This window comes from Pseudonaja textilis, chromosome 1, assembly GCF_049901715.1.
Source record: "Pseudonaja textilis isolate UNSWEBS1 chromosome 1, rPseTex1.2, whole genome shotgun sequence".
NCBI classification, from domain to species: domain Eukaryota; kingdom Metazoa; phylum Chordata; class Lepidosauria; order Squamata; family Elapidae; genus Pseudonaja; species Pseudonaja textilis.
The window spans coordinates 229,352,099-229,378,955 of NC_141990.1; the positions used below are offsets into that span (position 1 = coordinate 229,352,099).

A 26,857-nucleotide genomic window follows, 5' to 3' on the forward strand; every position below is an offset into this window, starting at 1 on the left:
GCTAGGCGCATGTGTAAAAATCAAGCTAGGGTGGTGGTGGTGGGCTGAAGCTGCCCCACACACTCAGCACCTGTTTACCTTAGGACCACCACAGCCAGGTCTCCCACCTGTCGTGCCGCTGCTTGACTTCTTCTGTGGCCACTCATGGCAGGAGGCCATGAGGCTCATCATGCTGATGACACTGCTCGCACATGCAATGGCACAACTCACTATGCAGCCTCCTGCTGTAAGCAGGCACTGCTGTGATGAGCCATGTGGTTTCTAGCCACAAGAGGTCACGAGCGGCCACAGAAGAAGTCAGGCAGAGGCTTGACAGGTGTTGGGGCATGGGACACCTGGCTGCGGTGGTCCTAAGGTAAGCGGGTAAGACACCCCCTGAAAATAAGACCTGGTGCTTATTTTGGGACCCAAAGAAAATAAGACCGGGTCTTATTTTCAGGGAAACAAGAGTATATACATTTTAATATTGGACTATGTGGTTCTTTTAATATTACTCTCCACTGAGGCCTTAGAGTCAAAACAAATATCACCCACAAAGTAAATAAAATATACAGACTTTCCTATTATCCCACAACTACACAATAGAACCTGTATATTTTCCTTTATGTAAGAAAATAAGAAGCAACACTATATCAGACTACCTCAAAAAGTAAGGAAAACTCCCCGTGTGGTTCCAAGCTCAGGATGGATTCATTCAGTAATTAGGACTTTAAAGGAAAACACCTTGTTGACTCACTCCCCAAAGCACTCTGGGAACAAATATAAGCATCCAAAAAATATTCTGTTTGACACTGTGCCAACCCAACATTCACCATACAGGAAAACCTACAGCAATCTGCACATCCAAGGCTTCCATGCAATTTTTCAAAGGAGTTCCAGGCTCAAAGAAAGGCAGATGCAATGTTCCCATTGTCCACAAGGGGATGCAGTTGATGTAAATGTAAATAATGTAAATTATTTGCATGTAAATAATGGAAACCTCCCATAAGTGTCAGATGCCATAGTGTTAGATGGACTTCTTTTGAGCCAGCATGTCATGGATTACTTGCTTTTGTTGCTAGGTTCAATCTGGAATAAATGAAGCAATTTTAAATAGCTGTACGGTAGGTGTGTGCCTATTACATAAATAGTTAGTCCTCAGGTTGTGACAGCAATTGGGACCAGAATTGCCATCACTAACTGGGGCCATCAGCTAATTGCCTTCTGGTGCTGGCACGCGAGTGCGAGCATGCAAGCGCGTACACAATTTTTGGCATAGGAGCCCAAAAAGATTAGCCACCACTGATCTACAGCCTGTTAGGGTATGAATAGGGAGAATCATGTTTAAATTGAATCTTACCAAAACAGAGGGGCTATATAGACTCAGAAACTACCTCAATCTAGAGACAATCTGTGAGGAAAGGATAGCGCTCTGCCCAAATGGCTCTGGCCTATGATTTGGAGATCCTCCTGAATTTTCAGCTCCTACTTGAATAGCAGATAGAAGCAATGGCCAGTAGAACTTTTATACAATACAGGTAGTCCTTGACTTATGACCACAATTGAGCCCAAGGTTTCTGTTAAGTGAGACATTTGTTAAGTGAGTTTTGCCCCATTTTACCTTTTTTCCCTCAGCTGTTAAGTGAATCACTCTAGTTGATAAGTTAGTTCCCCAGTTATTAAGTCAGTCTGGCTCCGCCATTGAGTTTGCTTATCAGAAGGTGGCAAAAGGTGATCGCGTGACCTTGGGACACAGCAACGATCATAAATATGAACCAGTTGCCAAGCATCTTTTGATCACATGCCCGTGGGGATGCTGCAAAGGTCGTAAATGTGAAAAATGGTCATAAGGCACTATGCTGTTGCAACTTTTGAATGGTCATTAAATGAACTGCTGTAAGTCGAGGACTACCTGTACCATATTGTAGACCAGTTGTGTCCTTCAATTGTGGGTTTTCTGCTTTGCTAACAGTTACTTATGCTGTTGTCATTTTGTGGCTGGATTATTGCCAGGCATTCTGCAGGGAACTGTTTTGAAGACCTCCAGGTGCTTCATCTGATGCTGCAGGCAAGAGGTTTGCTCAATGAAATGTAGAGTTTCATTGGTTGCTAGCTGGCTCCAATGTACAATTTGCAGTGCTAGCTGTCACCCTTAAAGCCCTGTATACCAATGGTGGGATTCATAACTTTTTACTACCGGTTCTGTGGGCATGGCTTGGTGGACATGATTTGGTGGCTGTGGCAGGGGAAGGATACTGTAAAATCTCCATTCTCTGCCCACTCCTGGAGGAAGATTACTGCAAAATCCCCATTCCCTCCCACCCACTAACCTGCTTTCCAGCTCCGTTCTCCTGTGCAGGGCAACAAAAGAAGACCCAGCCAATTAGCTGGGACTCGGGAGGCAGAGAATAGATGGGGGCAGGGCCAGTCAGTGGTGGCATTTGCCAGTTCTCCAAACTACTCATAATTTCTGCTACCGGTTCTCCAGAACTGGTCAGAATCTGCTGAATACCACCTCTGCTGTATACGCCAGGCCTGGATGTTGCCATTCAAGTTGAATCTGCATATCCCAGTAAGCTCTAAGAAAGAGGGTTTGCTGAAGGCCATGCCACTGAGGGAATACCATCTTCAAAGTACTCTGGCTTGGCCTCCTCAGTGATGTTCCCATAAGATCGCACACATTCTTCAGTCTTCAAATCATAATTCAGTAATAACATAAGCTCTAACAGGTTACTCTGGATTTTGTGAACCTTTCATATTTGGTTAAGACTCTGAGTGCTTTGGAATTCTTTTTGTTGTATATTCTAACAGATAACAGATAATCAGAGTTGGAAGGGACTTTGTAGGTCATCTAGTCCAACCCCCACCCAAGCGGGAGACCCTACACCATTTCTGACAAATGGCAGTCCAATCTCTTCTTGAAAGTCTCAAGTGATGGCGCTCCCACAACTTCTGAGGGTAAGTTGTTCCATTGGTTGATTGTTCTCACTGTCAGAAAATTTCTCCTTATTTCCAGGTTAAATCTCTCCTTGTTCAGTTTCCATCCATTATTCCTTGCCTGCCCTACAGGCACTTTAGAAAATAGATTGACTCCTTCCTCTCTGCGGCAGCCCCTCAAATATTGGAAGACTGCTATCATGTCTCCCCTAGTCCTTCTCTTTACTAGACTAGCCAAGCTCAATTCCTGTAACCGATCTTCATATGTTTTAGTCTCCAGTCCCCTAATCATCCTGGTTCCTCTTCTCTGTACTTTTTCTAAAGTTTCAACCTCTTTTTTGTAATGTGGTGAACAAAACTGGATGCAGTACTCTAGGTGTGGTCTTACTAAGGCTTTATAGAGTAGTATTAGTACCTCCCTTGATCTTGATTGTATCCCTCTGTTAATACAATTTAGGATTGCATTAGCTTTTTTGGCTACTGCTGCACACTGCTGGCTCATATTTAGCTGGTTGTCTACTAAGACTCCAAAATCCCTCTCACAGTTACTGCTATTGAGCCTGGTTTCACCCAGTCTATATGGTTTTGGTTTTTTGGTTTTTCTTGCCTAAGTGTAGGACTTTTCTACTATATTATATCTTTCCTGTCAGTGGCTTTAATGCTAGTAAGAATAATGAAAGGGGAGACAAATTTGCTTTGTTTCTATTATAATATAAAATTCATTTACAGTTAACTTGGTTTCTTCATTATAAATTTTCTGATCCATATGAGGAAGTTGAGCCACAATTCAAAAACATAAATGAAATTCATAGACCAATCTTATATAATCTTACTCAGAAGTAAGACCCACTTTCTGTAAAGCTTAAGCATAGGTACAGTAAATAGAGTTCGCAAATGTAAAGTGGATATCAAAACCAATGTTAGATATTGCCGTTGTTATTATCTATCATTGTGTGCTACCCAGAGTCACCTTGGGAGAGATGGGCAGCTACATAAATTTGATAATAAATAAAATAAATTCATGAGTACAAGTTTGGAGACAAGATGACTGTCAAAGTTAAGTCATCCACAGAGCAAAGCATCTTCAGGGAAGCAGCATGATTGATGGTGGGAGAGATCAGAGGTCTTTCATTTAAAAAAAAAACAGCACTCTTGAAGCATGTCTTTCATTAAAAAAAAAGAAAAGCATGATGCACAAACATGATGCTCAATCCTCTCATTACTTCAACAGGAACTTCATGAGGACCCTAGAAGCTGGGTGAGGATGCACCAGTAGGGAGGAACGAAACAGTTTGACTTCAGCTGAAACTCATTCAGAAATTACTTGGTTCGAGAGTTCATGTATCTCCTTCTATCAATCTAAAGATGCAAGGAAAGAAATGCCACAAAAATGCATATTAGGAGGTTCCCAAGTCCTGATACTGATGATCTCCCTTGATGAGTAATGATACAGGAATCATTTGTCAAAAACGTATCTTTCTACTACAGGCAAGTTATGAGTTATTCTGAGAAACTGAAGGAGAAGCAAGGACAATATTCCTCACTTATTCTGTTCAAGAAATGCAAATCCACCTCTGAAATGGAAGTAGGTGTATCTTGTGTATTCAATATATACATCAAAATGTATATGCATCACCATTTGTTTGTTTTTATTGTTTGTTTTTGTTAATTTATATTTTTATTATTTATTTTTATTACTTATTATTCATTTACACTAGTCTCTATTCCCCCAGTTGCTTCCAAAAACAGAAAAACAGATAATAGGTAAATGTAACTAAAACAATATTTGCTATTGGGAAAGTAATCTTTTCCTACACTCAGTCCAAGAAATATCCTAAGTAATGAGATGTAATAGTTTATAGTTTACTAAAGCTATCATTCATGGTCAATAGAAAATTAGGCTGTAATAAGAAATTTGAAATAGTGGCTTTGCATACATTGTACTAATAATATGCATTTGGCCAAGGCACATCAGCCCTTGGAAGGAATTGAAGCCTGCTCAATATTCTATACTTGTGTTTGAAAATAGCAATAGATTTCTTAATCACAAATGCCACCAATATGCATATGTTTTACAAAAGATACACGTATTTCCTTTTCTAGATGATTTCCTAAATCCTCTCCCCTTTTAAAATATATATAAAAAATGAATGCACTTTATGTGTGTTTCTGTTTGGATTCCCATTTAAACATTGTCAGGAATCAGATTTTGAAAATAAAAATTCGATTGTGTTTCAGAAAATTCCTAATTTGCATCAATATGCAAGAACTGAAATTCCTTCAAATCCCCTACAGTCTGTACCAGTATCTTCTGATGCCTTGTAGCCAGAAGTAGAAGGATTTTGGAAGAACAGAAGGAGAGGGCAGGAGAAAGGGAAGGAAGGGGAAGGGAATAGAAGAGAGCCTACAATGGTTGCCCATCTACTGTATGGGCTTTGTTATCTGAACTTTGTACATGGAATCACTTTTATGATCAAGTAAAAGAGATCCTTGCTATTCTCTGAGCTTAGTTATTTTCTTGCAGATGTTTCATTACCCAACTATGTAACATCATCAGTGCTAGTGCTAGCACTGCCAGCACTGATGATGTTACCTAGTTTGGGTAATGAAACATCTGCAGGAAAATAACCAAGCTCAGAGAATAGCAAGGACCCCTCATTTCAACCCTGAGATATAAATATTCTCCTTTATTAAGAGATCTCCACTGCTGGTCTCTAGCTGGATCTATCAGTGCAGTTTTCTTAGCAATAGTATGGAAGCAGTTTATCACTGTCTCTGTCTAGCATGGTTATTTTTTAATTTCCCAGTTGAAATCCCTTTGGAGAAGTATATGGAAAAGCACGTTCCTTTGAAGGAAGAGAAGTAGAATGGGAAGCAGGAGCCCTGCAATGGTTTTGGTCCTCTCCAATAAACCCCCAGGAGAGATGTGAACTCAGTAGTTTGGTTACAGTTAAAGAAAAGTGGTACCGATGAGATTCTTGACTATATAGTATTGACATCACAGAAGGATTAAAAAAAACGGAGGGAAATAACTTCAAGGGGATGAGACCTTCAAGAAAAGACTGGACTCCCATCTGCAGAAATGGTGTAGAGTGTCCTGTTTGGGCAGGGGGCTGGACTAGATGACCTACAAGATCCCTTCCAACTCTGATTATCTGTTATCTGAGAAAGAATAATAAAGAATTCATTCCCAAATGGGTGACTTTGGGCCAGTCACTCTCTCTCAGCCCAACTCAACTAGTCGTTGTGGAGAAAAATAGGAAGAGAAAGAACTATTAGTTATGTTCACTGCCTTGAGATATTTATAAAGATAATAAAGGCGGGATAGATAAATAAATAAATAAATAAATACCAATTCGTAATATTGATGCAAATTAGGAATTTTCTCATACACAACCAAGTTCTTATTTTCAAAAAATTTGATTCCTGGTAATGTTTAAATAGGAATCCAGACAGAACTATGCTGAAAGTGCATTTATTTTTTAAAAATACCTATTCTAAAAGGGGAAGAGGGTTTAGGGCAGAGGTCTCATTCTCACGGCCCGTGGGCCAATTGCGGCCCGCAGGACGATATCCTGTGGCCCCCACCGTGATATGAAAGTATAATATTACTGTATAATATAAATATAAAGTATAATATAAAGTATAATATTATGCGGCCCAGCCTCACCCAGACTCTGCCTCCAGCGGCCCCCAGGTAAATTGTGTTTGAGACCCCTGGTTTAGGGAATCATCTAGGAAAGGAAACATGTGCATCTTTTGTAAAGCAGATGCTTATTGGTAGCATTTGTGTTTTTTCCACTTAGTGATCACAGCACTCAGTGGTGCGTTTGCCGGTCCCAGTAGTGCTCGCTAAGCCAAGGATTGCCTGTGCAGCTAGCTCTCAACTTACGACCACAACTGAGTCCAACATTTATGCTGTAAGCAAGACATTTGTTAAGTAAATTTTGCCCCATTTTACGACCTTGCATGTCATGGCTGTTAAGTGAATCACTGCTGCCGTTAAGTTAGTAACACAGTTGTGAAGTGAACCTGGCTTTTCTGTTGACTTGGCTTGACCGAAGGTCACCAAAAGGGATTGCATCAGCAGGTTCTGACCAGTTCTGAAGAACCGGTAGCGGAAATTTTGAGTAGTTCAGAGAACCGGTAAATACCACCTCTGACTGGCCCTGCCCCCATCTATTCTCTGCTTCCCAAATCCCAGCTGATTGTCTGGGTCTTCTTTGGTTGCCCTGCACAGGAGAACAGAGCTGGAAAGCAGTTAGTGGGGTGGGGAGGGAATGGGGATTTTACAGTATCCTTCCCCTGCCACGTCCACCAAGCCACGCCCACAGAACCAGTAATTAAAAAAATTTGAATCCCACCACTGGATCACATGAACCCCGGGATGCTGTGACTGCTGTAAATCAGCGTCTGAATTTTGATCATGTGACCATGGGGGATACTAAGGTGGACATAAGTGTGAAAAAGGGTCATAAGTCACTTTTCTCAGAGCTGTTGTAACTTCAGAGGGTCACAAACGAACCCTTGTAAGTCGAGGACTCCCTGTGCTTTCTTAAAAACTGCATTGCTGAAGTCTTCTTTGGTTTCAGGCTGCTTTAGCATTTTAATAGCCCCTTTTAATTTAGTATTCTTTCTGGCTATGTTTTTATTTTTTTAATAACTTTTATTGAAATTTTGAAACATTAAAATACAAATAAATTTAAAAATAGCTTTTTACAAATCTCAATCATCTTTGGCAGTACTAAGATACCTTTGTTACATGAAGACATTTCTGTACATTTCTAGTTATTCATATTATATATATATATCTTGTTCTAATCTGTACATTTCTTATTCCTATTGTCCATCCATGGATACCAATTTTCCCAGACTGTATAACATTCCGAAACTTCCTTGTCTTTTAACTCTGAAGTGAGTTTATCCATTTCTGTGCAATGTAAGATCTTTTGGATCACTTAAACAGTCTGACGGCATAGTGTCTTTTTTCCAGCATTGTGTGAGTGCAATTCTCACAGCTGTAGTTATATGCAAAATCATGTATTTTATCTTTTTAGTATACTATTGCTTTCTGACTGTCTTTTTATTAGTATCTCATTGCATCATCTTACTTTTAATATTTGTTTTATATTTGGAAGCTCTACTTATCTACCTATGAATAAACTACCCAGAATGAGGTTTATATTTCTAAAGTAAATATGCGTAGGATTGTTTGGTAAATTTCATGCATGTGTCAAAAAGTACAATATTGACTAAGAGAGTTGTGAACAATGTTTAATTTATTCATCAATAAAAGTCATCTAGCTTTATTAAGAGGATAACTATGCCATACAGTTTGGCTCTTACATTTTTAATTTGGTTTTTTTTCCCCTGAAGGAAAAGGTCTGTCTTCTTACATTCAGATTTATGCTGCACTGCAACCTTTATTGTCATATATTTGCAAAGAAATGTGCATTCTAGAGAAGCCATCAATTATTGTGTGAGAAAGCTTGTACATTTCAGTAAAGATGCTGCGGGTAAGAACAACCAAAATCTTCAGAAGATCGGAGATTTGACCTTGGTGTTGGTTTCCTGATAGATGACTGAAAACTTTGAAGAAGAAATTAAATTCCCTTATGATGAAGTGTATGTTATCTTTTATTGTTTGGTTGCCTCTCTCTCTCTCTCTCTCTCTCTCTCTCTCTCTCTCTCTCTCTCTCTCTCTCTCTCTGTGTGTGTGTGTGTGTGTGTGTGTGTGACTGCAGGTTGGTTAAAAGGCAAAATGAAAATTCTTTTGTTCACTGGTAGATTCAATGACTGTTGATTGAAGCTAAGCCTGCCAATGCTGTTGGGTGGTTGTTAAGTGGGAACCCAACACTATTATTAGTGGGATGAATGAAAGCAGAGGCATAGGAGCTGCTTGATGAGTAGGCAAACTGACACCAAAATCTGAGTTCTTTTTGCTAGCAATCAGCAACGGAAAGCCTAAACAATGTGAATATAGTAGCTTTCTTGTCCTTCCTTGATGAAATCTTCAAAGGATATTAGGTTCCTATCCTGACAGCGCCTGACAGAGATAGCCCATTCCTTTTGAAGTAGACACCATTTCAGCCAGCCAAGTGCTGGGATTCAGTTGTATGCTTAACTCATTGGTAGCCATTTACCAGATGTGTTTCATCCAAAAATCAGGTGAAATTATAATTAAATTGTATCGCTATTTATGGACCAACCCATCAAAAATAAGATGGGGTCAAAACTGATTGTTTCAAGATGTCATTCAATGAGCTAAGTGGAACTATTTTTGTTAAAATGTACAGAATGCTGCTGGAAATTAAATTAAGCAAATTCAAACAAGTAAGGTATGCCATTAATTCTGTGCGCGTATTCAGTGTGCTGTTTTATGCATCTAAGAATAAGAATGAATGAACTCTGATACTGACTGAATTAATAATAAACATGTACAAAATTGTTAGTAATCAGTTAACAAATATGTACAAACTAGGTAACAAGATCTATTACATTATTTCTAATAGGTGCAACTTTTAGCTTGTAAAACTATAATAAATGATAATGACATCTTCATTGATAGTCCCATAATTCAAATTAAAACATGAAAATGTGAGAACAATTTGACTAATCCTTCACCATCAGGTTCCCTGCTTCAAATTCTTGAGTCTAGTTAGTTACAGAATCAAATTATATTATGTGAACTCTAATGAACCATTCGAAACAGCTCTCAAGTGACAAAACTACCTAATATCTTCATTATCAGTGATAGAAATATGTTGATATACAAATCAACTAAAATGTTACACATATATAGAAATATGACTGAATTCCCAAAGTTGCGAACTGAGGAGGCTTAACACATTTGTTGGAAGCCTTTATTTCAAGGTGAAAGTATAGATGTTAGTCTACCCCATCATTCCAGCTAAAGAACTAATCAAGAAAAATATTAACAGAGCTTTTTTAAAAAAATGGTTTCCAAACTGTAAATTTTAGGAAATGTTCGATGATAGCCATTGAATTAAGAAACCTGTTGACTTCCAGGTTTAATATGCATTCATATTATAATGAATGCAAGATTTTGTGGCTGGAAAATTTCAGAATAGAAAGATTTTACATTAAGATGTAGCATAAAATGTTGTGTCTCTTTTTGATTGTTCAGGAATGTTGGAACTAACTCCTGGGTTAGTCTTTGAATTCATCCCTTTCACTAATCGCACCCCTGAAATCCTTAGGTTCCCCCTATTCCTTTTGTGAGCCTTCAATGTGCCATTCAACTCAGAAATGGCTGCTGAGCACAAAACGGCAAAATGACCAGCTAGAAGAAAAGGGGTTGGGTGATTGTTTCTTGAGGCTCTTTTTTGTAATGCATGAGCTGTAAACATTACAAATAGGGAAGCAAAAAGAAAGGTCAGCCTTAAGCCAATTATGCAAAGTCAAATGTTCTTGACTAAATCACATAAGCTTTTCATTAGTTTTTTTTTTATTGATTAGAACTTTCTGCAGCACCATAAAGCAAAAGAAAACAACCAAGAGACTATCATGAAAAGTTTTGCAAAGAGATATGCTCCTCTGGCAAAAAAAATAAAAAAATATTGTACTCACCCCAAAGCAAGAGGAACTTGAATTTAAAACACTGCTCCCTGGGAAGATAGAGGAAAAAAAAGGAGCTGCTTAGATTCACCATGAATCCAAGATGGTTCGCCCATCTATTCAGATAAGCAAAGACCTTTTTGCTTTTGTTCTACTATATTCTTCTGTTCTCCATATTTAGCAGCTGCTGAGTGAGGGCTTATATTTTCACCTTCTGAGATGGCGTAGGGCCGTAGGCCTCCCTCTCCTCCTTCACTTTGATAAGAGAGTTCTCCATTCCACCCAAGGCAGCCAGCTCCAGACCAGGGAGATTAATTATGTGCTTACATCTTCACTGAACAAAGCAAGATGCCATTTCAGCTCTCCGCTGAGGCATTCTTTCTGTTTTACAATCCCGGGAATTCATTTCACATTTTCTCTGCATTTGGACTGAAATAGCACTTAACTGATACGAGGCACAGCCAAAAAAGCCTCAACAGCTACAAAATTATCATAGAACATGATATGACTCCAATAACTGAAGAATGGGAAATACAGCCTCTGATGGAAGTTAGGCCCTTCGTGCATTTGCTCTAAAGCAAAATTGCCATCAAGGGATTCACCACTGAGTGCTTTGTAGCGTTTACAGCACACCTATAAGGGTAAGCATGGAAATCCGTTGTATGTCAGCTGTCTTTAAAACTGCTTCAGTAAACTAACTTGATATAAAGTAGGAAAGGAAGATCAATTGTTCTGACCACATTATATTTTTCCCTTTTTTGGCTGCACTGGTCTGTTGTAGGCTCAGATTGAAATTAAACCATTACAGTCCAAAACGGCTTGGGACCAGATTATTTCATGGATTACCTCCCACTCAGAGGTGGTATTCAGCAGGTTCTAACCAGTTCTGGAGAATCGGTAGTGGAAATTTTGAGTAGTTCGGAGAACTGGCAAATACCACCTCTGATTAGCGCCGCCCCCATCTATTCTCTGCCTCCCGAGTCCCATCTGATTGTCTGGGTTTTCTTTTGTTGTCCTGCACAGGAGAATGGAGCTGGAAAGCAGGTTAGTGGGGTGAGGAGAGAATACGATTTTGCAGTAACCTTCCCCCAGGAGTGGGGTGGGAATGAAGATTTTACAGTATCCTTCCCCTGCCATGCCTACCAAGCCACGCCTACCAAGCCATGCTATGCCACACCCACAGAACCGGTAGTCAAAAAATTTGAATCCCACCACTGCTCCCACTATACTTTTCTTAAATCTTAACATCTTTCAAATGACTTCTTCACTTTTTTAAAATTTAACAGGATTCTTGTATCCAACTTTTACATCTTTTTATAGATGAATTTCTTGTATTGTTTCATCACACATGTGACTTTTTTTTTTTAGTTTGAGTTTACAAAAAGTAGAAATTTCCCACTGCTCAGAGATGGCTTCAATCACAGCAATTATAAGCCATGTAAAATAAAAAATAATAATCTATCAAACCACATTAGGCTGTGATCACTAGGGAGACAACTTTTTCCTAATGATACCTAACTCCTGAAATATATCAGTTTTTTGACCCCAATTTCTTTAGACCATTAAAATAAAAGGTAACCTACCAGCAATTAGTATATTTATTCTGAATAGGATTATTTTTTTAAAAAAGTTATTCATTTAATAATGGCAATTTTTGAGCCATCCAAAGTATGATTATGCAATTCTCTATAAATATAGTTAATAATATATAAGTAACAATAATAGAGTTGGTAGGGGCTTTGGAAGTCATCTAGTCCAACCCCCTGCTCTCGCAGGTGACCTATACTATTTCTGATAGATGGCTGTCCAGTCTCTTAAAAGCCTCGAATGTTGTAAGCTAAATGGTAAAAGTTCCCCTCGCACATACATGCTAGTAGTTTCCGGCTCTAGGGGACGGTATTCATCTCCATTACAAAGCCGAAGAGCCAGCGCTGTCCAAAGACGTCTCCATGGTCATGTGCCAGCATGACTAAACACCAAAGGCACATGAAACACTGCTACCGTCCCGCCAAACTGGTCCCTATTTTTCTACTTACATTTTTACATGCTAGGTTGGCAGAAGCTGGGACAAGTAACGGGAGCTCACTCCATTACGCGGTGCTAGGGATTCGAACCACCAAACTGCCAACCTTTTTGATCGATAAACTCAGTGTCTTAGCCACTGAGCCACCGCGTCCCTTCTCAAATGTTGGGGCACCCACAATTTCCAAAGGCAATTGTGGGTGCCCCAGCAAATAAACAGGCCAAAGCTTCCTGCCTGGTTGTATCTCACTGGAGGAAGAATCCTTGAAGAGTTTCTACCATCCTTGTATACTCTATACATACTGTAGGTTAGAGAATTTCTACTCCTAAAGAGCAGCTTCTAAACTGGTGCTAACCCTGTTCCTGAGGCCATAAGCAATTCTTCAGATATGGAGCAGATCACAGTGGTTTGCCACATTTGCATTTGATTAGCTTCCCAGAGAACAGCTCTCTGCTCCAGCATTTAGCATTTATACCTGCCGGGGAATGACAAATGGCTCCAGTTATACGTGTGACAACTTCTTTTTCTTTCCCCGGATCTACCTTTTGAAAAAAGAATATTTTGTAGAATAGAACTTTAGAGGCCATTGCTTCAAAGAGAAAATAGAGAATTTTGCACATCTGCTGAAGTAGAAAAAAAAATATTGGAGTTGGGTGGGGGTGGGGGAAATAAAGGACAGATTTAGGTAATGGTTTTCAATTCCAGTCATTCATATGTTATATGACTGCTATGATTCTTCATGAAAATGAGATCTTATTCTGATTAGGAGCAATGCTCTGCTTTTCAGTCCTTTCTCATCTGTTTTGCTACAATTCTTTGCCCAACCCTATTCCCTCCCACGCCAAGCTTGGAAACTGTTCTATGTTCTAAGACAGGGATGGTTAACCTTTTCCATGTTGCGTTCCGAAAGTGCGCGCTCGCGTTCGTGTGCCTGCACCCATGATGGAATGCGCATGCAAGCTCCCCCCACCCCTGGGCATGCATGCGCCCCCTGCATGCGCACCGTGTGCCTCTGCGCATGCACGCACCCCGTGCGCAACCCCCACATGCATGCGCATCTCTCCCATGTGCATCTCCGCACACACATGGGCGGCAGATACCCGACAATCAGCTGGATGGCGGGGGTGCACGTGCATGCACAGTGGGGCTCTTTCAGGCAACCTCTCGTGCTGGCAGAAATGGCTCTGCATGCCACTTCTAGCACGCCTGCCATAGGTTCGCCATCACGGTTCTAAGAGGATCTTCAGCCTTAGAAGAGATGCCAGGAACTGAAAAATACATCTGCTTTAGGACCTACTAGAATGTTTAAGGTGGACTTTTTTTTTGCTGCAAATCTAACATGGGCTGGGAGGAAGGACTAGCTTAGCTAATGCTTCCTGACAAAAGGCCACACTGGTGCATATGCATTGAGCTTTCTTTTTAGAGTCCTTAGCTGGAGGCTTCTTTCTCTTGCGGTAGGAATCTCCAGATACTTCCACTTCCTTGACTAAGCTCGGTTGTTTAAGGCTCCTTGTTTCATTTCATTACACATTGTCCCAAACTATTCTAGGCTAGGTGCCACAAAGTTAAATTGCTCTTCATAACTCTTATAATTCATTTTTTATGTTTCAGTTTATTTCATGCCCTTATGACATTAAAGTTAACCTCCGAAGCCTGCTGAGCAAAGATGCTGACCAAATAGAAGCCATTCAGGTGGCTGTTTAGTTTGCCATCCAAACGACTCTGGCTCATTTAAACGTTGTACAACTTAATGGTCTCTAAAATACTCTTTATTAATCCCTTGTTTGCAGACATGGAGGAATCAGCAATGAAATGTGTACAAGTTTAGAACTCGTGGGATCCATGGATAGAGGAACTTTATGCTTTGCAATATCCCACTAAACAACCCCTGCATTTAAGGACACATACCTATCCTCTAGGGAATCGGGGCTTCTTGATTACAGCATCTTCTAAACAACAGGATGCCTTTTACTTAGCTTGATGCCCTCTAGATATGTTGGAGTTCTTCTTCCATAATTCATGAATCCAACACTTCTGAAAGGCATCACATTGGGACAGCTGAAGGAGGCTTACCCAGAATTACAGGCACCAGGCTCAAATGGAAAGACCATGAGTTTTAGTCCCATGTTAGGCACTAAGCTAATCAACCAGTCATTCTCTCCCAGCTCTGAGAGGCAGGAAATGGTGAAGCACTTCTGAAAAATCTTGCCAAGAAAACTGCATATTATTCGTGAGAAACACTAAGTTTCCATTCCCTGCCTCCTCTGCATCTGCCACTTGTGGTGACCTCCTCACTCTGGCTTATAAGAGAGCCAATTATAGGCATTACATGATGATGATTGTTATGTCCCCGGGACTGACACAAGTTCCCCATCAGGTCCGTTCCTTCTGCGGGGGCGTCAGCAGCCCCCTTTGGCTGGCTCCCTTCGACAGCCGGTTATAAAAGCCGGCTGCGAGGTCGAGCCAGCCGCTGTTCGCTGGTAGGTCTGCCTGGTTAGAAGCAGACGCGACAGCCCCCTTTATTCCCCTGAATAAAGTGTGTTATTGGAATACTCTGGTGTGGCCTCCCCTTCTTTCCGATCCATAACAATGATGATGATGATGATCATCATCATCATCATCTTTGAGTCAGTTTTGACTCTTGACTACTGCCTAAAAACTTTCTGCAGTTCTTAGAGTTTTGGCGGATGCAGTTCCATCTGTGTGTTGAAGTTTGGTTCCCACCAGTGGTGGGATTCAATTTTTTTTACTACTGGTTCTGTGGGTGTGGCTTGGTGGGCATGGCAGGAGAAGGATAGTGTAAAATCTCCAGTCAGAGGTGGGATTTGCCGGTTCTCCAAACTACTCAAAATTTCCGCTTCCGGTTCTCCAGAACTGGTCAGAGCCTGCTGAATACCACCTCTGTTTCCCACAGACAGTATGGTTGGGTTCTATATTTGGGAATTGCTAGGTAAAGAAGTAATTTTGATTTTGGCATGAGATGAGGATAAAATGGCATTCTAACCAGGCAGTGGTGGTATTCTACTGGTTCCACCCAGTTCTGGCATACTGGTAGCACCGAAGATCAGCTGGCAAAGAACCGGTTTGCTCCAAGCCTCTCCAATGGCCTGCAGTTGAGCCCACCTGCTCACCCCTGCTCCTAGGTCCTTTTTAACCTCTCAGCTGTTTGGCATGGCAGAGCAGATTGCTGTGCTAAAGAGCTTAGAGGCACAGTAGCTTCAATTTTACTGTTTTAACGCATTTGGCGCGCATGTGCACAGTCGCACAGCAGCTTGCCATTCTTCAAAATGTCAAACTATTCCTTTGTTTCTTAGCCCAGGAAACCTCTCTTTCAAGACAAGTGCTCCTTCCAAAAGTAAAACAAACCATGGAACAAACAGATGAAAGAAAGGACACTCAGCAGTGTGTACTTAGTATCACACCTTATCCTTAACCTCACATGCTAGCAAAATAATGCTTTGGAACATGCAATTAGATTAGAGTCATACATAGAAAGGAAAATGCCAGATGTTTAAGATAGTTTTAGAAAAGAGAATGCTGTTTTCTAAACAATAACTATTGCTGATGCATGCTGGATAATTGAATACATTAAAGAATTCCAAAAAGAGATCCTAATAAAAAGGTCTTTGATTGCGTCAACTAGGTTAAACAGTGGAATATTCTTAGGAAATGGGGATCCCAACATATTGTATCATTGTCATTAAAAGCAGAATAGGAATAGCCTCCATACAGATAGAATATGGTAAAACAGATTAGCTCCAAGTCACCAAAACAATAAGACAAGACTGTACATTGTGCCCTTATTTGTTCAGATTTATATGTTTAATATATTTTAAAGAAGGCTGGATTGGAAGAAAAGTGTAGCTTTAAAAGTGGAAGAAAAATATCAATAATCTGCATTAAGGTACAACAACCTGCCTTAGATTTGACTATGAGGATATTGAAGCAATGGACAGTTTCTGCTTCTTTGGATCAGTTATCAACAGCAAAAGAACTATCAATCAAGAAATCCACCTATCTACCATCCATCTATCAAGTACAGACTAGTACTTGATAGGGGAGAAACCAAGGCCTTGGGAAATATATTCAGATGCCATGATGGGTCTATATCTACATAGACCAGCATCACATAAGCAACCATTTTCCCTGGGGAACTCTATGGAATGCTGGGAAGCATAGAAGGAAAGAGAAGAGGATGACAAGCAGCAAAGTATATGGAATCACAGTGGGGATGGGTGAATCATTGGAAGACCTGGAGGGTAAAATTGAGAACTCTACGTGGCCATTAAGAGCTAACCCCAAATCAATCAATCAGTCAATTAATCAGTCAGTCAGTCAGTCAGTCAGTCCATGTTTATTTTACTAGGCTTAAATGCCAAATAACAGTGTATAACAATGAGTAGGGTGGTGTCTATATATGCTATGATTCTACAAAAACTCTAATCAAAAGCACTGGAATAAGTCTACAGAGTGGGAAGAAGACATAAGAACAAGTCACAGTATGTGATCTGGCCGTCAGTCTACCAGCAGATTCATGATTTGTCATAGTATTTTATAATAACAAAGAATTCTGCAAGAGTTACTCTGGAAGGTGAAGCAATTGCCCTAAAGCTGTTTAGAAAACCTTACTTCACAGGCTTGATGCAATTGTTCATAATCCTATTGCTTACAAGTTGTTTCCATGCAAATAGAAATAGTGACTGCTTGGCTCTTCCTTGTCAAGGCATTTTGAAAAGACCTTGCATGGCATAGCATAGTTTCATTCCACAGAAAGATTTCTGTGAATGTCAAAAAACTGTCATCTTTTCTGCTTCTGAGTGCTGTGTGACAGCAGAGGAAAGCCTCAGATTAATTTACAGAGATCCAAGCCATGAAATTACACTAAGGTTAACTTTTAGTCAATATATGCTCTAGTCTAGTGCTACAGTGTTTGGAAGTGGAGGAGGTGGGGAAGTCCAAGTTCTCACACTTTAAAGAGACTAACCTAGTCCTCCAATGAAGAGAGGTGACAAAGAAGTAGTGTAGCCTCTACCTACTTATTCCACTTGGCTTCCATCATCATCTGGCACTCCTAAGCAACCCAACCTGGTGATCATTGTCTCTTGGTTGACTCCACTCAGCACCAAAGAACTGATCACCATGAGGGTCTAATGGAGGTGGCTCCAAGGACTCAACCTAGAAATTTAAACTGCTTTGACTTTTCCAAAACCCAACATTGTTTCACTATGAAAGTCCTATACAAATGGTCCTTGACATACAGTCATTCATTTAGTGACTGTTCAAAGTTAGAACAATACTGAAAAAAGGGACTTAAGACTGTTTTTCACACTTATAACCATTGCAGCATCCCCATGGTCATGAGATCAAAATTTGAATGCTTGGCAACTGGTTCATATTTATGACAGTTGCGATGTCCCAGGGTCATGTGATCACCTTTTGTGATCTTCTGACAAGCTAAGTCAATGGGGGAAGCCAAATTCACTTAACAAACATGTTGCTAACTTAACAACTGCAGTGATCACTTAACAACCGTGGCCAGAAAGACCACGGACAAAATTCACTTGACAAATGTCTTACTTAGCAACATAAATTTGGGGCTCAATTGTGGTCCTCAGTCAAGGACTACTGTACCCTACATCAGACAATTCTTTACAATATCCCTTCCTGTATTATTAATGCTTAAACTCGGCCTCATTGCCTTGAATTCCAAGCAAAGTTCCGATAGTGGTGCCTTATGGGAAGATGCAGCAACCAAATGACTTATGGAGAAAGGTTCTTCATCATGAATAGCTTGAGGTTTGCGGCATTATTTGTAGTATCACATTAGATGAGAAGGAGGCAGATAGAAATCTGCAAGCATAAAACAAAGAGTTCCAGTTGCCAAATGAGAACACTCCCATCTTGAAAAGGTTAACTAGGAGCTATTGAGAAGCTAACAAACATGAAAAGGAAGTCCCGGTCTGACTCCAAGGGCATCATCTGCTGTTTTCTTGCAAACAAAAGATGCAAAGTTTGGTGCTTATCTGAAACAAGCACCTCTGGAGCCCTGGCAGAACAGCTAGCCAAACCTCATTTTGTGTCTTTCTCCCTTCTACAGCCGGGCTTCTTCATGGCTATGTTGGTTTGCATCTCTGAGCTCTACAAACCAGAGGAACAGCTAATATGAATAGTAATTGGCCATGGGAATTGTCTGCTAAAACAGCTGCACTGTGTGCAGCGCTACCCCTCTTCACTCCATCCTGGTTCATTGGAAGGTTACACAAGAACAGTGAAGTAAATACAGCAGCTGCTTGGGTAGCTATTGTGTGAATGAAAATGACTTGTTGAGTGCAATTAAGAGATAATTGTATGCCTCAGTGAGAACCACAAAGATGCCAAGATTGTCAGTTTGCACCTTCCCATCCAGCTAATTTAACCAGATGTTTATATGCTTCATTAATGAGATCTAAGCTGTTAATGGTAGGCCTCAAAAAGGATCCTGGGATCATAGTGGACAGCTCAGGGGAAAAATTCAAATATGAAGCTACTGGAGAAAAAAATCAGTTTGGAAACTAGAACGTGACTTGAAAATAGAACTGCTAGTATAATAATGTCCTTTATCAATGGCACAGTACTGGGTACCATTATTATTTAGTAGTAATAAAAGTGCACCATGTACAAATTAACTAAATAATGTGGACCCTGGAGAAGCTCTCCTAAAATGAAAGACCCAAGTGATTGGGGCTTTATAACTTTGAGTGAAATAGATGACATAAAATAGTATGGACAGAAAGAATTGTTTCTGCTTCCAAAACAATGGTGGAACATGAGAAGAAAATACTTTTTCACATTACATATTTAAACTGTGACAACAGTACGTCTGAATGATTTTTAAAGAGGATTGGACAGGTTCACGGAGCATCAAGCTATCAGTGGCTATAAATCCTGCTGGTGATTTCCTGCCCTCTGCATCATAGGCAGTGTTCCTAAAATACTGAGGGAGGTGGAAGGGAGCTACTGTCCTCCTGTCCAGATCTGTGAGCATCCCACATGCACCCAGTTAGAACCAGTGTGTAACAGAACACTGGACTAGACTAGATAGGAATATAGGTCAATCCCAGTATTGGGATTCACATTTTTTTACTACCTGTGGGCGTGGCTTAAGCATGGCAGGGGAAGGATACTGCAAAAGGATACTCCCATTCCCTCCCCACCCCATTAACCAGCTCTGTTCTCCTGTGCAGGGCAACAAAAGAAGACCCAGCCAATCATCTGGGACTCGGGAGGCAGAGAATAGATGGGTGCGGGGCCAGTCAGAAGTGGTATAGTAGAAGTGGTATAGTAGTTCTCCAAACTACTCAAAATTTCCACTACCGGTTCTCCACAATTGGTCAAAACCTGCTGAATACCTCTGGTCGATTCACTATAACTTGGGAATTCGTGTCAACAATGACTTTCAATTTTCTGCCCCCAAATCAGTTGTTTAATGTTATCAGTTGTGATCTCCAAGGTCATTTGCTAGATTATATCAGGAGACAGTTCATTTTGGAGAGCACTGGTCTTCTTCTCTCCCACCACCCTACAGCCCCTTGAACCGCAAACTGATTCAGCCTAGCAACTTTGCCTCCTGGCCTTCAAGCATCACATAAAGAAGAAAAGAAGAAGAGGCGTATCACCCATAAAACCATCCAAATCACCTTCATGGGGGAGAGATGCAGCATATAAAGGTTTAATAAATAAATCAGCAAAATGAAAAAAAAAACCAGAAGAACATGCCATGGTTTGGTGCAAAATGTTGTATTTATTAATTACATGTGTAGATGCCAATATAGAAACAATTATACCATAACTGCAGCAGAAATGTAAATGTGAGGAGAATTATAACTTGATTTGCTGTCCAAGCGCTACCTTTTGTCAGGCTAGGCTTTTATTTCTAACAGTTCTTGTTTTTAACCCCAGTCCTGAATTGTCTCCATCTTTCTTTCACATTATATCTGTTTTTCCAATAATTTGTCTACAGTTCACATTATACCTTTGTGTAATGCATTATATTATAAAGAAGTGTTCGGTATCTTGTTCAAATAAACAATAATTATATTTTTCCTGCCACTTTTATGCATAACTCAAGGTGACAAGCATATCTAACATCCTGCCTCCTCTTTTCCCCACAATAACACTGTGAGGTGAGTTGGCCTGAGAAGTAGGGGGGATAAAGTTACCCAGCCAGTTTTCATATCTCAGGGAAGCCTAAAACTCATTAGTTTCCCGATTTCTATGCCAGCCCCTTAACCATTACACCAAACCAGCTCTTTATATTGGGATATTTAGTGGGGTGTATTTGGATTTCTATTTGTTTTATTCATCCACCTGGCCTTCTCCCCAAGCACTCAATCCTTTTAAAGACATTCACACGGATATTCCAGAATCACAAGATGCTCTTACAGTATCCTACAACTTGTGATAATAATAATTTAAATAAATACAGACCAGTGCAGACATACAAAAACAAGAAGAGCAATGAGATTTACCTTACTCCTTACCCTGTTGTTCTACAAACCAAAGAAGTGTTTGTGTTTTCTGGGTACCCAAACAATTTCTCCCTATGTAAAATATTGCTGTTCAAATGTAGTGGTTCTGTCTGTATTGATCATAAGATTTCTGGTTCTTTTCCCCCACTCCTCATAATAATATACACATCTATAAGACTTACAGGAGCATTTTTTTAAAAATAATCTGTATTTATTTGTAGTTTATCCACCCATCTGAGGATATGCAGGGGGAAATATCTTTTCTGCCATAAATCTGAAGAGAAAAACAACCATGCAGAGGTGAGGCTTGACATTAATTTCAAATTAATATTTGATATTCTCAAAGCCTAAAATTCTTCTATAAAACATTAAATTTAAAATAGTGTAGGCACAGGTGTGAGGAATCCTTATGCACAGGAATTCAGAAGAAGAACCAGGGAAGGGATCAGAAAGAAGAAAAGTGATCAAAGACATTGTGATCTCCTTTCCTTGTAAACACACACTCATTCTCTCTCTCTCTCTCTCTCTCTCTCTCTCTCTCTCTCTCTCTCACACACGCGCACACACACACGCACACACACACACACACACACGGTCAAAGTGCTACATTCTAGGTCTTTCTTGTTAAGCAGATTACCACTGTTAAGAGAAAAGCAAACAAAAGCAGTCAAAAGAAAGAAAGAAAATATTGACTGATGAATAAGGGTTGTCAACATCTTCTCTTCTATTAAATCCTAAAGAGGCATTACTGGCTGTGTTTCGGTAAGTCTGTCCGGAAGCAACCTTTAATGGGACAGCTCTTCAAAGCGAGGACAACTTCAGATGTTGAATGATCTTCTAGTAGCCTTTTAGATAGAGGGCTGCCTCTTGCAAAGGAGGAATCCATGGCTTCTGTTTCTTATACTCACTTGGTCTACAAAAGGAGACAGCAAAACTTAGTACTGTAGGCTTTCTTTTACGGACTACTTTCTCACATTCCTGTGCTCTGGTGTTTTATGTGTTATTATTATTATGCATCAGGAACATATATAAACTAATTAAGTGAGGTAAAACCAAAACAAATTAAAATAAAGAATGCTCTGAAAAACAGCCGTTCTTTGCTTGGTGCCTTCAAGTCAGTCTTGACTTGTGGCAGCAATTTTCTTGGTAAGATTTTAAAAGTGGTTTGCCCTTGCCTTCTTTTTCCTAGGGCCAAGAGAGTGAGTGGCTAGCCCAAGGTCACCCATCCGGCTTTGTGCCTAAGGCAGGACTAAAACTCCCTGTCTCACAGTTTCTATTCTGGTGCCTTAACCACCACACTAAACTGGCTCTCTTTTTTTTGCAATTGCAGTTTGAAATTTTCCACACTGTTTTCAGCCCCTGAGACCTGACATGGTGTCAATGAATGAAGTAAATAAGGAAACAAAAAGAAATATCTGGGTAATTAAGATAAGAGAGAAAGGACAGAAATGAAAGCATTCTTTCCTGTCTTGAATGCATTTAACGGCATTTGTCCTCATGACAGCCAGAGTCATTGACTGAGCTGGTCCAGACTGATAGAAACTGTAGTCCACAATAACTGGAGGATGTTGAGAAAAGATGGTGTAAGAAGGCAAGAGAACGGTCCACCGTGTTACAAATTAACAAAGGAAATGGTTCAAATGGTATGACCACAATTCAGCTCCCTTTGTAACCCAGTACTTTTTTGGGACATCCCAGTCTGCTAAAAGTGACTTAAAACTTAAGGTGTGAATTGAGTTAGCTTTGGATAAAAAGACTGAGAAATTTGGAGAGAGCCCATGGATTCTCCCTCTGAGAACTTGCACAAGGAGCTCTATCATCACTGCCACAGAAAGTTCAAACTTGTCCTGTTGTTTTTCAAAGTTTGTTTTTTAAAGGAAAATCTAACAATAAATCTAACCCTAACCCTAACCGGTTGGATAACATCAGTGGGTGGAACTAACTGTTAGCTCCCAGCCCTGCCCAGCCCAGCCCTAGCCTACCCTAGCCAAGCCTTGCTTGTGCTCACACCAACAGCTACTGAACAGTAGAGTTTAATCATTCCAGGTGTTTGCAGAAGGAAATAACTGCCTATCTGGCCACCTTTGGGACTTCGAGGGCCCCAAGCTTAGGCACGTGGGAAATTCTCTCCGTCACCTCTGAGAGGATGCAGCAAGGAAACAAGAAGCCCAAGATGCCAAGCACTGTACGTCTTATCCATTCTCTTTCTCTCTCTCTCTTCTACTGCCTTTCCATTTTGATTAATAAGTCAACTTTAAGGCAACTGTGCTAAGCAAGGGTACGGCAGCTTTATATTTTGGCTCTGGCTATTGTAAGCAGGATGGCACTTCAATGCAGATCCTGGTGCAGAATGTATTAGTCTGCTTGGGAACAGGCAAGTCTTCTAAATATCTTGTGAAAATGTGTACAAATTGCACTTTGAAAATACCCTTTATTGGGTGCCAACCCAGAATTATTTCAGAGCAAGAATCCTGTATGCACAGAACGCTTGGTTGCCTGGCAAACTGTAAACAAGCCAATGGGGTATTTAAATAGCTTGCAATTTATGATGTGATCAACTAAGGCTTGAGCTCTCACATAGATGGGCTCAGTGAGATGGTCCAAGAGCATTTTGCTTTCCTCCCTATTGTGAGTGATCTTGTTTAGAAACTCTGGGATCTGGTGCTGTGAACTTGAAACTAAAATTTAGAAATCCCATACGAGGCATAAATGGACAGTGTGTCTCCATTTCCAAAGTACAACTCCTTTGTAGTCAAGTGGAATTATGTTTCTTGGCATGGCAGGCATGCATAGTGTACTAATGAAATTCACTGTTATGAACTGTGGCATAATGGCCACCGTGTTCAGTGGGTCCAAAGGAATAGATAAATCCACAGCAAGGGATGAGGCTCTCAGAGTCTATTAGCCATTGCAATCTAGTGTTTCCCCTTTGCAATGGGATTCAGCTTCCATAATTTCAAAGCCAATTTAATGCTTCTTGTAGGTCAAATGTCATAGTCGTGGAAATGTTTGGGGGTGGGGGGATAAAAAGTAATCCCCCAGCTTCAAGCTTTGCTATTTGGGTGGTTGTTTGTCATTTTTCTTCAGGTGAACATTAGAAACAGAGTTGGCAGTCCAATTTATTGTGTTTATAATGATGTCTGAGGAAATGCTGAGAGTCTGTTTGAGAGAAATAGAGCAGTGGACATTTTACAGTTACAAATGACGAATAACTTCAGAACAGCCTCATCCCGAGAATTACGGTGAAGCATAGCAAAAATGTTCCACTTGATTGTGAAGAACATTACTGTAAAGTTCCTTAGCCTGGAAAACCATTTTTGTCATTTTTGTTATTACACCATTTACTACAAATATATAACTTGGGCAGGTAAAGATGTTTTATCTTTCTCAAGAAGTCAGCATTTTCTTTTAAGAGACAGAGTGTGACTGTATGTGCTAAGCCAGAATGGTAACAATGGCGTGGGAACCTGAAGTGAGAAGGATGGCCTGGGTGGGAACTGCTGCTGAATTCCAAATATTCTCTGAAGATTTTGGAAAGCAATCCTCTCTTGTTCTCATTTCCCAACCAACAAAACCAAGATACTAATGAAATATTTAATTAGCTGCCGTGAAGAAGAATAAGCACTTTGCCTTATGGAATATGTGTGGGAAGAAGCATTTGGAAATACATAGCATGGAAATGTAATGAACAAGGCTCTTCACTTAGGGCTCTAGCTACACAAATGGAAGAACAGATTTGCCCCTCCGGTGCACCCTTTGTTTGTCAAATTAAGGCAACAGGGGAAAGAAGAGAGGCTTTGTTGTACCAGCTACAACTTATCTGCAAGAATAGACTTGCACACATTGATGAAGGAGTCCATATTTCTTTTTGAGTTGTTATTTCTCAAAATTGCTTATGGTTGCACATGCTATAATTTAAATGAGTGCTGGAGGCTTCAAGGGTAGGCGTGGGTTTGAAGGACTTGTTCATTCTGTCTACGTTCTTTCCAACCTGGCAACTTTCGAGCCCCATCCTGAGCAAGGGCCTTTCCTGGTGAAGAATAGATCGGGCTAGCAGGAGCAGGATCAGCTCATACGTAGAACTTTCATTTCTGTTCAGCTAGCAAAGGAAAAGTGGGATAAATGAGAGTTTTGTATTGCCTTAGTAAGGGGAGTTTTATATTTTTTTAATCAAGATATTTAAAAGCCAAAAATTCTTTTTTTCCACTGAAATATAAATATTCGCTGGGCTGCCCTCAATTTGAATCCCTCAAACAACAGGGAAGGTGAGGATCATGGCAGATTCTTATTGCCTGCTTATCAAGGTACTATTAAGAGTCCAGGTTTTTCATGTCATGTTCTAGTATTACAGTTTCTGTACTCTACAGCTAATCTTTGACTTATGACCGGTTGTTCAGTGATAGCTGAAAGTTACAACCTGCTGGGAAAAAAGGGGAATTTACAGTGGTGGGATTCAAAAAAATTTACTACTGGTTCTGTGGGTATGGCTTGGTGGGCATGGCATGGCATGGCTTGATGGGCGTAGCTTGGTGGAAGTGGCAGGGGAAGGATACTGCAAAATCCCCATTCTCTCCTCACCTCACTAACCTGCTTTCCAGCTCCCTTCTCCTGTGCAGGGCAACAAAAAAAGACCCAGCCAAGCAGCTGGGACTCAGGAGGCAGAGAATAGATGGGGGCGGGGCCAGTCAGAGGTAGTATTTGCCAGTTCTCCAAACTGCTCAAAATTTCCACTACCAGTTCTCCAGAACTGGTCAGAACCTGCTGAATACCACCTCTGGGGATTTACAACCTGGATCCAAAGTTCTGATGGTTGCCTCCCACCCATGATCACCTGACTGCATTTTTGGTGTTCAGCAACATGGCTGCATTTACAGCCATTTTCAGGGTTCTGGGATCACATGACTAATTGCATGATGGTTTTGACAAAAAACAGCCCTTCTGGTTTTCAGCAAAACCATGCCATCATGAACAATGGGGTTTACCTAACGACTGGCGTTCGCTTAACCACTGCCCCCCCCAAATATTGACAACCCATTTCATGACACTTACAACTTACAACCATAATGGGCAGGGTTCATTATGGTCGTAACTCAAGGACCCCCTGCATTCTGAACTTACCTTTTTTGAATAACACTTCAATCTTTATATTAGTGGAGACTCAAGTGGGAAGTTCATCACTTTTAATTTACATATTCATAATCTTTCAATGCTTATTATCCTTCTGCCTTAATCTTGTCTTGTTCTCTGCTATTAACATTGTTCTGAGGGAACCCTAGTGCACATCACTGAAAATAGTGTGCCTAGAATACATATAGTGTACATATACACATATGCATACACCATCATAGTTTTTTCTTTTGGGGTAAGCAACACTACAAAAACTGCAGAAATAGAGTAAGAACGGTAAGCTAAAAAAATTAAAGGCATGAGATTAGACAATGAAAGGAACTGCAGCTAAATATAATATATCCAGCATCAGACACAATTCCTGTCTATACAAGCCATCCCTCACTTCCATCACATCCATACATGTGTTGATTTCTTTCAACTTCTTACCTTTTTCTTTCAGAGGAATTCAGTTTCATCCAGCCGTGACTTTCTCAACCTTCTCCTTCCTCTCAGTCATTCATATATATTTGTTTAGAGAATTGATCCTTGCTCATTCTTTCTATATGAAATCATACATTTGTATTCAATCCAAACTGTAGAGTCCGTTCATTGTTGATCTCTTGATCTTTTCTTGTTTTATCATGTACATTCTTAAGGACTTCTCCCACTGCGTGCACCATATATTGTTATGATTTTCCTGACATATTCAACTCTCATTCCACAT

The 26,857-nt window shown here is 40.3% G+C and overlaps 2 protein-coding genes across 2 annotated transcripts in view; one reads left to right on the plus strand and one right to left on the minus strand.

Annotated features, from left to right (window-relative positions):
- LOC113440202 (NACHT, LRR and PYD domains-containing protein 12) overlaps positions 1-26,857 on the minus strand; it is a 432,514-nt gene that overhangs the window by 401,685 nt on the left and 3,972 nt on the right. The window lies entirely within an intron of this gene.
- PKP3 (plakophilin 3) overlaps positions 23,037-26,857 on the plus strand; it is an 85,065-nt gene continuing 81,244 nt past the window's right edge. Inside the window, exon 1 of the mRNA XM_026706697.2 lies at positions 23,037-23,209. Coding sequence (XP_026562482.1) covers positions 23,171-23,209 — 39 coding nt within the window. The 5' untranslated portion in view covers positions 23,037-23,170. The remainder of the gene's footprint in view (positions 23,210-26,857) is intronic.